Genomic DNA, 15,007 nt, shown 5'->3' on the forward strand with positions numbered 1-15,007 from the left:
TCTCAGGGTATGGGAGGGGCATTGATCATTTCATAAGCAGATACACCAGGTTGGTCATGAAAGCAAAATATTGCAATTATTTGCAAAGTTTTTTACCATGGGACAGCCTGCTTAAAAAAGTATGGATATGCAATAACAAGGATGTCAACCAAAACTGAGAAAACAATGTCCAAAGCTGTCAAAATGTCATCGCAGGAGAATCATGGTTGGATTTTCCTGTGTATCCGAAAAGGATGGCCCTTGGCTTGGTGTTTTTTATGCTTTCTAAGATGAAAGGCAAGATTCTGGAAATGAAAAAATGCCTGGAGGTGATGAGAGAGCACCCAAACAAGTGTTTTGACTGTTGGTGAAATATTCTCATGTTGCCAAGTCTTGAGATGACTCCTGCCATTGGCCAAGTTTGGGTGAAAAGTTGGGGTTTTTCCTTTGTGGTGAGCTGTCCTTGAACCTTTGTTACCTTACAGACATTTTTCTACATAGTTTTCTCCATCGCTTTCTCATTTTGTGCTTCGTTTTGCTTTGTGGAGGAGTTTTGGCCTCTTTAGCTTCTTTGGTCTGCAAGTTCACCAAGCTATTCCCCTTCTTCCATTTTTCTTGGTTGTTTTTCACTTGGCTTCATTCCTCTTCCTTCAGGCCTTACTGGACCCTTTTACCTCCTTCCCTTCATTTAATGCATATTTTTTGAGTTTTTCAGACAAGGATAGGAGAGGGGATGTGCTTGTTGCATATGGGGGGAGAAAAAGTCAATTTAACCCAACACTTAAAGTAAATCAGTTCACCTTTCCTTCTACATCAAAGTGGTCCCCGCTGCTCTCATTGACTTCACTTGCAAGAAAAAAACCACCACAAAGCCAATCACATTGGGAATCACAGCATTGCCAGGGACATTTAAATTAGATCAAATTACATCAAATATTGCAGTTTTCAGCTCTCATTTTGAGTGAGAATTGCAGCAGATTGGCAATGTTTAAATGGGCATTTTTAGGACAGCATTTATTCTTCTCGAATTCCTTCTCCATCTTGTTGGTGGTTGGAGGCCGCCACTTGGGTCGACCTGACAGTACTTCTCTGTGTAGAGCTTAATTTATCCAGGTTTGCCCTGTGGACAAGCCTGGATTTTTCTGTTATTTAAAGCCAGCTTTTTCTCATCTCCATCCATCCACTCATCCATCCATGGAGGAGCCTTACGAATATTCTTACATGAGTTTTAGTTTGGCCAACTCTTTCTTGGCAAATCCATGAGTTTCCTTTTTCTCCAACTAAACCCAATTTTCCCCAGCTTTACTCAAGCACAAATGTCACAAAGTTAGGATGAGACAGAAATTTTTATGCATGTGTGCCACAGAAAAATAAATTGCTGTATCATGAAGCACAAGGGGAAGGACATCAGCTCAAGTCATGCTGAATTTTAGCACTTGTTTACATTTGGGCACTTGGTCTTTGACACTTACCTTATTTTAAGAAGGGGTTTTTGTGCAATGCAATATGTACCAGGTATTTTTTTTCTTAAAGTGACTTTTAATTTGGAGAAACTGTGTTTGCCATAGACCCACAGAAGGTCAGTGCCAAGATGTGGATCTGCAGAGACACCTAGTGATGCATTTTTTACACTCAAGTTTCAAAATTGGAAACATTTAAACTTCTTTGAGTCCTAAAATATAAAACGTTTTCCACTGCACCAAAATCGCAAGTGTAATATAATTTGGCTGGCATTTGTGATCCAAGGCAATTAGCATGCAAAATACATTTTTTAAATCTTCTTGGAGATGTCTATATTTATTTTAAGGCAGAGCCTCCACTTCCATTGTGTCCCCTTGGTTTCACAGTGCCGTTGCAGAAACACCATGAATTTCTGTCATATCTTTTTCTAATAATTACCAATATTCTGCCTTTTTGGACAACACTGAGCTGGTGTTTTGGGACAGTTTTCCTCTATGCCACCAAAAAAAAATGCAATTTTTGTCATCATAAAATAGTGTTGAGAATGGCTTTGACCACTATATCTGGAAATAGCAGTTTCATGTTCCCATTTTCCAATATCCCCAACTATTTCTTCCCAGTGCACTTCCAAAAATGGTATTCTGGATGCCCTTCTTTTGGAAGAATCACGGGAAAGCAAGACAGGAGAGGAAAGCTGGAGGTTCCCAGGCTGGTCTGTGCCTCTGGTCGCCCCTGGCCGTATCTGACTGCTTTTTGAGGTTCTCCAGGGACCACATTTGGTTTTATAAGAATATTTCACAGAATTGCATCCCTAAGAGTTATTTCACTAATTCCCTGTTTCACTACTTGCATCCCTAATTTCATAGAATTGCATCCCTAAGAGCAAGAAATCAGGCAAGGGAAGCAGGAGACCTGTGTGGTTGAGCAGGGAGTTTCTGAAAAAGCTCAAGTGGCAGAAGGAAGTTTACGGTACGTGAAAGAAGGGAATGACCACTTGGGAAGATTACAAGAATGCCGTTAGAGTATGCAGGGCTGAAATGAGGAAAGCCAAGGCCTCCTTGAAATTAAAAAATTAAAATTGGCAAGGGATGTCAAAGTGATCAAGAAGGGTTTTTTCAAGTATATTGGAGGCAAAAGGAAAACTAGTGAAAATGTGGGCCTGCTGTTGAATGAGACGGGTGCCCTGGTGACAGGGGATGCAGAGAAGACAGAGTTGCTGAATGCCTTCTTTGCTTCAGTCTTTACTGCTCAGGCCAGCTCTCAGGAATCCCAGGCTTTGGAGAGAAAGTCTGGATGAAGGAAGACTTCCCCTTGGTTGAGGAAGATCAAGTTAGAGAACAGTTAAGTAAACTGGATATTTGCAAGACCGTGGGTCTTGATGAGATGCACCTGCGAGTGCTGAGGGAGCTGGCAGAAGTCATTGCTGGGCTCTCCATCATCTTTGAAAAGTCCTGGAGAACAGGTGAGGTGCCTGAGGACTGGAGGAAAGCCAATGTCATCCCAGCCTTCAAAAAGGTCAAGAAGGAGGACCCGGTAAACTACAGGCTGGTCAGCCTCACCTCCATCCCCGGAAAGAGGATGGAACGGCTCGTTGTAGGCATCATCTCAAAGCATCTGGAGGAAAAGCAAGCTATCAGAAGTAGTCAACACATATTCACCAAGGGGAAATCATGTCTGACTAACCTGATAGCCTTCTAGGATGGCATGACTGGTTGGATAGATGAGGGGAGGGCAGTGGATGTTGTGTACCTTGACTTCAGTGAGGCTTTCGACACCATCTCCCACAGCATCCTCATAGGTGAGCTTAGGAAGTGTGGATTAGAAGAATGGACAGTGAGGTGGATTGAAAACTGGCTGAAAGACAGAGCTCAGAGGGTCATGATTAGTGGCACAGAATCTAGCTGGAGTTTCGTAAAACTGGGGTTCCCCAGGGGTCAGTAGTGGGTCCAGTCCTCTTCAATATATTCATCATCCTGGATGAAGGGATCAAGTGTACCCTCAGCAAGTTTGCTGATGACACAAAACTGGGAGGGGTGGCTGACACACCAGAAGGCTGTGCCACCATCCAGTGAGACCTGGACAGGTTGGAGAGTTGGGCGACTGATGCAATTCAACAAGGGCAAGTGCAGGGTGCTGCGCCTGGGCAGGAATAACCCCATGGACCACTACAGGCTGGGGGCTGACCTGCTGGAGAGCAGCTCTGAGGAGAAAGACCTGGGAGTCCTGGTGGACAATAGGATGACCATGAGCCAGCAACGTGCCCTTGTGGCCAAGAAGGCCAATGGCATCCTGGGGTGCATCAAGAAGAGTGTGACCAGCAGGTGGAGGGAGGTCATCCTCCCCCTCTACTCTGCCCTGGGGAGGCTGCGTCTGGAGTCCTGTGTCCAGTTCTGGGCTCCCCAGTTCAAGAAGGGCAGGGAACTGCTGGAGAGAGTACAGCAAAGGGCAACAAAGATGATGAGGCGACTAGAACATCCCACTTGTGAGGAAAGGCTGAGGGACTTGGGTCTTTTTAGTCTGGAGGAGAGAAGACTGAGGGGGGGCATCTGATCAATGCTTATAAATATTTAAAGGGTGGGTGTCAGGAGGATGGGGCCAGTCTTTTTTCAGTGGTGCCCAGTGACAGGACAAGAGGTAATGGGCAGAAACTTGACCATAAGAAGTTCCATCTAAACATGAGGAAGAACTTCTTTCCTGTGAGGGTGGCAGAGCACTGGAACAGGCTGCCCAGAGAGGTGGTGGAGTCTCCTTCTCTGGAGATGTTCAAAACCCGCCTGGACACGTTCCTGTGCAACCTGCTCTATGTGGACCTGCTGTGGCAGGGGGGTTGGACTAGATGGTCCCCAGAGGTCCTTTCCAACCCCGTATCATTCTGTGATTCTGTGATTTCCGCTGTGTTTGTTAGCCAGACGCTTAGCAAAAGCCACGTCCAAGTGCACGTAAAAGCAACCTATTTTTGCTTTCTGTATGCTGAGAAATCCTCATTTTTCAAACTGAAATCATTTCCCCCCAAAGGCTGGAGATGGGGAAAGGATATTTTAAAAAGTACAAGTATTTTATAGTCATGTTTGCATTTTTTAAAAATTAATTTAGCTATGGAAAGGAATGTCTGGAAGTTGAAGCAAAAATTCACAGAAATTGCAGCAAAATTTCCAGACTAATAATATTCAGATCATCAACAGAGAGGACAAAAATAACACATGGCAGAGGCAGCGATTACAACGTTTTGGGTTCGGCATCATGGGAGGGGAAAATGCAGCAAGGGATTTTAATAGCAAAAGCATATAGGGAAATTAGAGTTTATTCAGAACCATTGCACAGGCAAACCAGTGGTGAGTGATGGGGAAAAAGCTGATGGAAGCATGAATATAATTGGGAAAAGTCAAAAAAAAGGACCAAACATGCCATTTTCCTCCCAGCGATGAGAAATGCGTCAACATGGACACAAAGGTACCCTAACTCCCGGCTGAATGATGCACCCGCATCATCTCTTGATCCAAAATTAATTGATTAATTCCAATTACCATCTCTACAGTTTTATTGCAGGGAAAAGAGGAGCTATGGCTTTTCTGACCTGACCACATATGCATGGTCACGTTTTCCAGTGTCATTGCATGTCACTATTCCAGACAAATCCTCTTAAGCCAAGAAATAGGTTTATTGAAGAAATGCATCAAAATGAAGGGAAATGGAATATAAAGGTGAAAAAAATCCCCTTTGTTGGCATTTTGTTCAGGAGCTGAGATACCATGGAAGTGACACAGAATGGGAAAATGGGTAGAAAAGGGGGAAAAATATTTTCATTGCCAGAAATGTTTATAGTTTTATTTCTATTGCAACTGGGCAAATCAGAGATATATAGTTATCTTGATCTTATTTGAAATGATATTTTTCTAAATATATTGGCATAATGCACAAAAATTCTACCCATCTCGGAGATGGTGTTACGTCACCCTGAATTCCCCAATATCCTCAATCACAGCACTCTCCCTTCCCTTCCCTTCCCTTCCCTTCCCTTCCCTTCCCTTCCCTTCCCTTCCCTTCCCTTCCCTTCCCTTCCCTTCCCTTCCCTTCCCTTCCCTTCCCTTCCCTTCCCTTCCCTTCCCTTCCCTTCCCTTCCCTTCCCTTCCCTTCCCTTCCCTTCCCTTCCCTTCCCTTCCCTTCCCTTCCCTTCCCTTCCCTTCCCTTCCCTTCCCTTCCCTTCCCTTCCCTTCCCTTCCCTTCCCTTCCCTTCCCTTCCCTTCCCTTCCCTTCCTGTTGTATGAAATACTCAAATAATCATTAAATTTGGGCTTTTCCCAATAGCTTCTAGCATGCCAAAGCCACTTCAGAGCCTGGACTGATAATAAGATTCCAATTCCCAGCTAAAAAAAAAAAGTCCACTTTTGCAAGAATTTGGCTTAAAGCTGCTAGGAATGACATAAAATTGGGTTATATTATTATTATTTTCATTATTTTACTATTATTCTGGCAAGGGGAAAGCGTGGTGCTTGCCCCAGCTTTTAGCATCATCCAATTTCAGTCAAAGCGCAAGAAAAATATAAATTTATAGAATAAAAGAAGATTGAAAAAAATCCTACTTCTCTATCACACTCTTTTTTCTCTCCTTTTTCCTTACGGGAAATAGTGGCTGCACAAAGAAGACAAATTTGGGGAAAATGCTAAGTGGGAGGTTTGCAAAGCATAAATCCTTATTTTTCCACTTTTTTTTTCAATTGCAGTAAACTGAAAAATCCTTTTTCTGCTGTTTTGATTGTTGAGCACCTAGAGAAAAAAAAAAGCAACAGGGCATATTTATTGGGGGGGGGGGGCGGGAATTAAAACCTCATGTGCTCCTGCTGCATGTTAAAATTCACTTTTTCAGTGTTTTTTTCCACAGGAGATGCTGCAGAGCTCACCCGCACCACTGCCACCTGCCTCCAACCCGCCGCCGGGCATTGTGGTGCCAGCGGCTGCGCTACCGCCGGGCAACTTGGCCATGAGTGCCAGCAGCGGCTCACCCGCCGTGCAAGGTAGGGATGACAGAGAAGACGCTGAGGAGGGACAGAAATTTGGAGGTTTGGTACCCCGACAAACCTTTTTTCCATAGGTGGAGCCTTGTACCAGCCTGTGACGATGGTGACATCGCAGGGCCAGGTCCTAGCCCAAGCCATTGCCCCAGGTGCCCTGCAGATCCCCAACGCCCAGGTAAGATCTTCTCACCTCAAATTTCCATTTTACGCAATATTTCGCACTGCTGCAGCAAGCAAAAACCCTATTTATCCATAAATTCAGCCCTTGGAGTATCCTAAATTTTTAATTAGCAAGAAACATTAATTAAATTCAACTGCCATGCGCCTTTGGGTTACCTAACAAATTATAGTAATGCTTATATTATTGCTATATTTATATCATATTATAATATATAAAATATATTATATTATATTATAGTATAGTATAGTATAGTATAGTATAGTATAGTATAGTATATATGCTATATGATGTGATAGGTTATGATACATATTATTGCTGTTATGTTCTGGATCCAGGATCACCGGTGTCACCTGTCTGGTACAGCAATCGTGGTGCTCATATGGAAGATTAATTTTTTCCCTTGCTTTATGGATTTTGAGCTATTTTTTAGCCCTTTACTCTGGGTTTATTCCCTTCTTTGTAATTGCAATTAAGTATGCAGAGTTTCCCTACATGGCTGCATTCTTGCAATAAGGCAACAATTTGGGGTAGAAATAGATTTATGAGGGCAACTTGCTATCCCCGTTGGCCTATGATCTCTTCCAAACCCCCATTCCTTAGGAGTTTGGGAAAAAAACCATCAATTTCTGCTATGCTGCTTCCTGAGGGAAGCTCAGCCAAAATACCCCCGGGCAAATATTTTTCTGAAATACCCCAATTTAATTGCAGGAGTTCTTAAAAAGAACAATAAATGGCATTTTGGAAATGGGTGGCACCTCCCTGACAGGTTTTATTGCCTGTGCAATGCTTTTTAAAATTTCTTTAATACCTCAGCGTCGCAGGCTTCAGTCTTGCAGCGAAACCATCTGTGCTGGGAAAAACATGCGCACAGGGAATATCAGGGCAGGGAGAGAGCCCTGGACAAGCACCTCTGAATGCTCTTCCTGCGTTGCTGGCATGATTTATTCAGCTTAAGCCCAGGGGAATCCCAGGGACCTGCTGGCCTGATGTTTAATTCATCCAGGAGAAGTGTTTGGATGAAGAGCCAGGGAAAAAAAAATTTAAAAATCCCTTTTTAACTCAAGCACTGAGATTTCAGTTCAATTCCTGCAACCTCATTAAAACTTCTCTTGCAGCAAGATGTTTAATTTTATTTTTTGGGGAAAAAAAAGCAAACTTTAGCTCAATGGGCATGCTTCTCATGGTAGGAATCAGCTGGGTGAGGAACACAGGTTTGCAAGGGGGTAATGAGTGGTGGGGTTGTAACCTCATGTTTAGAAAGTCATCTTTTTTGTGGTTAGTTTATTTTTTTAAGATAAAAGTGTTTTCCCCCTTAATCTCACATCGAATACGGTCCTGGTGTCGACACCACAGTCCCCAACTGTGCCGGAGCCACCGCAGGGAGAAAAAAGCCCATTGCCCTTTGCAAAGCATTGGCAAAAAACCTGAGAGATTAAATAGAGAATCCGGGGGGGGGGGAAATGGGAATTTAATGCAATTTTGGGGGGGAAAACATGGGTTTTGGTTGCTCCTACTAATTCCTGGTTTTTTGCACTCACCCCACTCATTTTGGGTTGGTTTTGCTCATTTTTTGGGTTGGTTTTGCTCAGGGTTTGAGTTGTCTATCGCTGTTTTCAGCCTGTGCTCTCCCTATTCTTCTCCCTTGGCAGGTGAACTTGGATCTCTCCTCTCTCCTCGATGGTGAGGACAAGAAGTCCAAGAACAAGCGGGGAGTCCTGCCCAAGCATGCCACCAACATCATGCGCTCATGGCTCTTCCAGCATCTCATGGTGAGCACTATAGACACCAAAATACCCTGAAAAGCCAGAAAAAAAGGCAAAAAACCCCCAAACCAAACAAATCAAGGTGGTGGTTTGTCTGAACTTATATTCAGAGGCACAAAGTGGTTTTGATTTTATTTTGGGAGTATTTTGGGGATGACTGTTTTCACTGCAGATGACAAAAATACTCCCTTAATGCATGAAGAAGCAAACAAAAACAGAGGCAGCCTTCCACAAATGGATGATGAAGCACTTTTTTCCACTTAACAGCTCCAAAATACCACTTTCCAGCAAGCCTGGTTGTGAAAGCTGCCCCACAGGTAGGGTTATGGCACGTCAGCAATCAGCTGAAATGCAGAATTGCAGTATCACCCCATCTGGGTGGTTGGCGGTAGAGATGTAGGTAGACAGAGGGAGCTCAGAGGATGAAACTGGGATAATTTCATGCAAGGAGACTGCTCTCCCACCTGCAGAGCTGGAAGAAGGGCTAAAAGCTTTAAAAAATCCCTTTTGCCTCAATAGTTTGGCCAAGAAATCACTTGAAAGCTGGTTGCGAAGATTTGCATGAGGGTCTCCAGGAAGGTGGGACAGCCACAGATAACAGCAATACAGAAAATAGCAGCTCCAAGGAGCAACTTGGCATAAAACATGACTCAGGACATGGAGCAGGAGCTGGTTGGGAACTTTCCAGCCTTTTTTTAATGGGAAATTTTGGATTTATTGCATTGAGGACAAGAGCATCACTGTGTTGGGCCACCATCCCAAGCTGCCTTGTGCATCTCCCATGCTTTTGGAGAGCTAGACTGCAGATTTGCAAGCAGAAAAAAGATTTAGAAGACAAAAACTGAAAAGCAACTTTCTGCCGATTGCCAAGAGAACCTCATGGTTTGAGATTTCCAAAACTGGATCAAAAAACTAAAAGAAATTGTGCTTCTGCTGGATTGTTGGACATTTTGTTCTCAGCCTGGTCCTCATGGTCAGAAGATGGTTGGGCTTCTCCATGGGATTTGATTTCTCCATCTGGCATCATAGATGATGTGGTTTTTAACTCAATAGCATTGATGCTCATAATTTTATTAGGTTTGGAAATTTTGTAGCACCAGCAGGAGGAAGGAATGCTGGAAATAACGTCAAAAATGGGGATACTTGTGTCAAAAAAGAGCCATTTTTAACCACTTTGGCATCCCCAAGGCCCTGGTGGGACAGGAGTCTCCTGCATGACGTGACTTTGGGTGGCTTTGCCAAGGAAATCACACTATTTTTGGGGGCAAACAGCTTCAAAACAAGTCATGTGAATCAACACTGGTGCTGGCTTGGGGCGCCAAAAAATGACATGCTGTTTTGACAATAATTTCATTTTTAATGTTGGAAAGGAGGATTTTAGCATAGTTGGGAGGAGGTTATTGAAGCTTTGAGTGCTGGTAGTCTCTTCTTTCAGCATGTTTTATTGACGCACCTGACAAGGAGTATTGTGGATGACAGCCCGTTTTGAAGCCCAAATCCCACCTTTACCAACAACCTTTACTAGAAAATTGCTAGAACTAAAAAAAAAATAAAATATTTTCCTTCAAGGAAAAGCCTTTGTTGGAAAGCCTTGGAAAACCCTTAAGGACACCGGGGAAACAGTGATGCCACCCAAAGAAGCCTTGCATCTTGTAAATGCAAGAAGCCACCAATTTTGGGGTGGGAAAATTAAAAAAAAGGATTTGGTTTTTTTTTTTTTTCCTCCACTCGGGGTTGCCGTTTTGCACACAGGGATATCATTTTGCTGCCCCATCTCTTTTTTTGCTAGCACCCCTACCCTACAGAGGACGAGAAGAGGCAAATTGCCGCCCAAACCAACCTGACCCTCTTGCAAGTCAACAACTGGTGAGTGCATTGGTGGCCCATGAAGTCATCTTTCTGGCTTTAGAATTTTATTCACGCTATTTTGGTGCTATAAAATGCTTTTTTGGGGGTAACTTGGGCAGTTACAGATGACTTCTGGGAGACAGGCTCGCATGTGTTTAACTGATGGCATTCATTTGCAATGTCTCAGTGCCCTCTCCTGGCAAACCCAGTATGTAGCAGCTTCGAACTCATAGCTGGAAAAAAAATCAGTGTTACATGCCACAGACAAATAAAATAGGGTAATCTCCCAGCTTCTTGGACCTTGCAGCCACTTTCAAAAGGTTTTTATACTGCAACTCATTAAATTGCTATAATGTCTGTTGTTTTAACTCAAAATTGATGTAACAACTCTGATTTACTTGAATGAATTCTTTTCCCTGGAAAGGTTCATTAATGCGCGGCGGCGCATCCTGCAGCCAATGCTTGACGCCAGCAACCCAGACCCAGCCCCCAAAGCCAAGAAAATAAAATCTCAGCACCGGCCCACCCAGCGGTTCTGGCCCAACTCCATTGCTGCTGGGGTCCTGCAGCAGCAGGGTGGCAATTCGGGGACAAATCCTGACGGTAAGGACAAACCCTGATGGCTCCTGCTTTTCCTTGATGGGGTGGCCATGCATTAAATTACGGCCTTAATTATTAATTAAGGATTTCTAGAGCCCTTTATCACCCTGTGGGGAAAAAAACATGTTGAAGAGGTGGTCAATACAAGAAGGTTTTGCCAGTTGGCCATCACAAGGATGCTGGCGATGGGGCATGGCCATCTCCTCGGCATAGGAACAGCTCTCAAGGATCACCCACTTGGAATATCTCCCAAGTTCTGGGGAGGGGATGAAGGAGGATGGGGAGAGGAAGCAAAATGAAAAAAAGAGGTTCAACAAGGCTAAGTGCCAGGTCCTGCACTTGAGTCACAACAAACCCCGGCAGCGCTACAGGCCTGAGGAAGAGTGGCTGGAGCTGCCCGGCAGAAAAGGACCTGGGGGTGTTGGTCGACTGTTAGCTGAACATGAGCCAGCCGTGTGCCCAGGTGGCCAAGAAGGCCAACAGCATCCTGGCCTGTATCAGGAACAGTGTAGTGAGTAGGACTTGAGAGGTGATTGTCCCCCTGTACTGGGCACTGGTGAGGCCCCACCTCGAGGGCTGTGTCCAGTTTTGGGCCCCTTCCCACAAAAAAGACATTGACGTGCTGGAGCGTGTCCAGAGAAGGGCAACAGAGCTGGTGAGGGGTCTGGAGCACAAGTCTTGTGGGGAGCGGCTGAGGGATCTGGGGGTGTTGAGCCTGGAGAAAAGGAGGCTGAGGGGAGACCTTCTCGCTCTCTCCAACTCCCTGAAAGGAGGGTGTAGCCAGGGGGGGTCGGTCTCTTCTCCCAAGTCACAGGACAAGAGGAAATGGCCTCAAGTTGCGCCAGGGGAGGTTCAGGTTGGATATTAGGAAAAATTTTTACACTGAAAGGGTTATTAAGCCTTGGAACGGGCTGCCCAGGGAAGTGGTTGAGGCACCATCCCTGGAGGTGTTTAAAAGACGGGTTGACATAGTGCTTAGAGACATGGTTTAGTGATGTTTTATTTTATCAGTTAGGTTGATGGTTGGACTAGATGATCTTAAAGGTCCCTTCCAATTGAGACAATTCTATGATTCTATGAAGAGATGAGAAGACAGATGAGACAATATGGGAAGAAAGAAGATGAAAAGAAGATGAAGAGAGAACAGATGATGAAAATGAGGTGGTGTAGAGACGAAGAGAAGGTGAAGAGAGCGGAGATGAGAAGGGACTACACAAGATGAGAACAGAGAAGATGAAGAGAAAGGAAGGTGGAAATTAAGAGAAGACAAAGAGAAGGTCTGCACAAAAATTTGGGCATCTACTTGCTCAAAAATAAATGTTTCTTGTCATTTAATGAAGATGAAGATACATTAGGTAAAAAAATTAAGTGTTGGACCTCGGGGAGTGGCTGGGGCAGGTGGGACACCTTATGGGGTGCTCTCTCTAGGTAGCTTTTTGCTTGGGTTACTCTTGATTTATGCATTTTTTTGTCCTTTTTATATTAGCTGGGGAGTTTCTATATTTTTTAATTTCAGGCTCGCTTAGCATGGACAACCTGCAACCCCTCTCATCAGCCACGGCCACCATAGCCATGCAGCAGGCCATGCTGGCAGCCCATGAAGACTCCCTTGATGGCACCGAAGAAGAGGAGGAGGAGGAGGAAGACGAGGATGAGATGGAGGAGGAGGAAGAAGAGGAGGAAGAGTTGGAGGAAGAGCCTGGTGGCCTCCCGGCAGCACCTGGCGCAGACCTTGGCTTGGACCACAGTGACTCGCTGGAATAGCTCCTCCTGCGCCCTCCCCAAATCACTGACGGCACCAGAAACAAAACTCCCCCCAAAATGCCAAAAAGCTGGCAAGAACAAAAACAAAAGTGGTGAGAAAAAAGCAAATTGGAGGCGCTGGTGGATGCCCTGGTTGCCCACAGGAGCATGGGGACTACCACACTGGCACATGGAAGTGAAGGACACATGTTTACAAGGCGCATATTGTGGCCAGACTAAATGTTTTTTCCAGGTTTTATTCTTATTTTCCCCTTTGCCCCTTTGTTTTTGGTAAGAAGAAGCGTTTTTAGGGGAAGCTGTTTTCCCCAGACAATGCTTGAATGCTGTTGGACAATGGTGGGTTTTCACTGTGGGCCACTGGGTCCATCACTTGGATTTCTTGGTGCAAAAAAAACGCCAAACAACCCCAGGACTGATGCTTTTGGGGTTTTTCCCCCCAAAAGGTGATTCACAGGCATAAATATCAGCACGCAGGGAAAAAAAAATAATCAGCGGGTGCAAATTCTGTTTCAGGTTGGATCTGAAGAGGTTTTTGCACTCATGACCCACCGGATTGCCCAAACCTCCCCATTTTGACCCAAATGATGCGATTGTTTGGTGACTCCGGATGCAACTTTCTGGAAAAGGGAGGAAATTCCCCCAAATCCTTTAATTTATGTGCTAAAACCCCATTGAATTGAGAAAAAAAAAAACATCCTCGCCCTTAAGGGCTGAGACTGGATGCAGAGTCAGGGCAAAGGCTGCCGGGAGCGAGACTCTCCCAGGGCATTTTGGCACCGAGTCGGGAAAAAAGAGGTATAAAAAAATGCAGATTTTCACCAAAAATTGAGTAGTGACTCCCAAGATTCACTCGGGTAGAAGGAAATTCAGTATTGTTGCTGGAAAGATGGTTTGTCCCTGATACAGTCCACCCACGTGGGAAAATGGTGGTGTTTTACCCCAAAGGAGCCATGGGGGAGGGCGGCTCTGCAAAAAACCCAACGTATTTTGGCATTTTTTTAAAATGCTAGCAAAAGGGTGAATTTCGCCTTAAACTGTGGGGCAGGGGGAAATGCAAAAGCAAACCCGGCTGATGTGGTACAAAAATAAAAAAAGAATTTTCTTCTGTAGGTTCCTCCTGTAAATGCAGGTTTCTGTAAGAAGGATATTTTTTTTTGGCAGCTTTTTGCCGGTTTTGTCATTATTTTTTTTGGCTCTTGAGGAGTTAAGAAAAAAAAACCCAACAGCAGCTGGGGAAAAAAAAAAACAACGAGTGATGCAATGGGCAGAAAAGCCTATTTTTCGATACTGATCTGGCGTGAATGTAATCTGTAATTTCATAAAGGATTCATTGTAATTTACTATTAATTCATGGTCATTTATTATAAAGTGCTACGAGATGAGGTTTCACAGCTGTATTTTATTGGCAGCTTCTTCCTGCGAGTGGAGGAGCCCCAAAATGGGTGAATAACCCCCCAAAATGAGCAAAACACCTCTCAAATAGGCAAATCAGCCCCAAAATGTGCAAATTGACGCAAATCCATGAGTGATGCAGTGCAAATAGGATGTATACTTCCAAAAGTGATGCTGCCCCAAAAAGGAGTGATCTTCCCCAAAAAATGAACTCGGAAGTGATTTTAACCCAAAAATGAATGATGTTCCCCCAAAATAGGTGATGCACTCCCAAAATGTTAAATGTGATGTTCACCCCAAAATAAGTTATATTCTCAAAAAATGAGCGATGTTCCCAAAAAAGGCATGATGTTGCCCAAGAGGGCCAATCCACCCCCAAAATGAGTGATGCTCCCCCAAAATGTTATGCATAGAACTAAAATGTGTGATGCCCACCCCAAAATGAGTTATTTTCTCCTAAAAGGAGTGAAACTCCCCCAGGAGTCACCCACCTCAAAATGGGTTATGCTGCCCCAAAATGCATTATGCTCCCTAAAATGAATGATGCTCCCCCAAAATGAGGGATGCTTCTCCAAAATTAAGTGATTTTTCTGGAGTGGTGCTCCAAAGTGATTGATCTTCTCAAAACCATGGTGCTCCCCAAAATATTTCTCCCAAATGAGCAATTTTCTCCCCAAATGAGTGATGTTCCACCCAAATGATGCTCTCCTAAACTAGCGAGCCTCCCAAAAATGAGTAAATCTCACGCAAATAAGTTCCCCCAAAATGACAGAATTTGCCCCCAAAATGGATGACACTCTCCAAAAATGAGCAATGACCACCAAATTAGTGATTGTCCCCCAAAGTAAGTGACAAACCCCAATATAAGCAATTCTCCCCAAAATAGACGCCCTCCCCCCCGTTCCCTAATGAGCCTAATTAATGAGTTTTCTAGAAAAAAAAAAAAAAAAGGTGATTTTTGCACAATCTCTAGCAGAAAATGGGGCTTCGGAAAAGCTAAACATGGG

General features: G+C 44.2%; 1 protein-coding gene across 4 annotated transcripts in view; it reads left to right on the forward strand.

Moving 5' to 3' along the window:
* Positions 1-13,989, forward strand: part of PKNOX2 (PBX/knotted 1 homeobox 2) — a 30,614-nt gene extending 16,625 nt beyond the window's left edge. The window contains exons 5-10 of one of the 4 annotated variants that reach the window (XM_074162389.1): positions 6,320-6,452; positions 6,530-6,627; positions 8,283-8,402; positions 10,186-10,262; positions 10,669-10,847; positions 12,361-13,989. In XM_074162389.1, the coding sequence (XP_074018490.1) occupies positions 6,320-6,452; positions 6,530-6,627; positions 8,283-8,402; positions 10,186-10,262; positions 10,669-10,847; positions 12,361-12,608 (855 nt within the window). In that variant the 3' untranslated portion in view covers positions 12,609-13,989. The remainder of the gene's footprint in view (positions 1-6,319; positions 6,453-6,529; positions 6,628-8,282; positions 8,403-10,185; positions 10,263-10,668; positions 10,848-12,360) is intronic. The other 3 variants (XM_074162390.1, XM_074162391.1, XM_074162392.1) reach the window with 3 other exon arrangements.
* The last annotated feature ends 1,018 nt before the right edge of the window (positions 13,990-15,007 follow it).

Source organism: Numenius arquata, chromosome 22, assembly GCF_964106895.1.
Source record: "Numenius arquata chromosome 22, bNumArq3.hap1.1, whole genome shotgun sequence".
In the NCBI taxonomy this organism is placed as follows: domain Eukaryota; kingdom Metazoa; phylum Chordata; class Aves; order Charadriiformes; family Scolopacidae; genus Numenius; species Numenius arquata.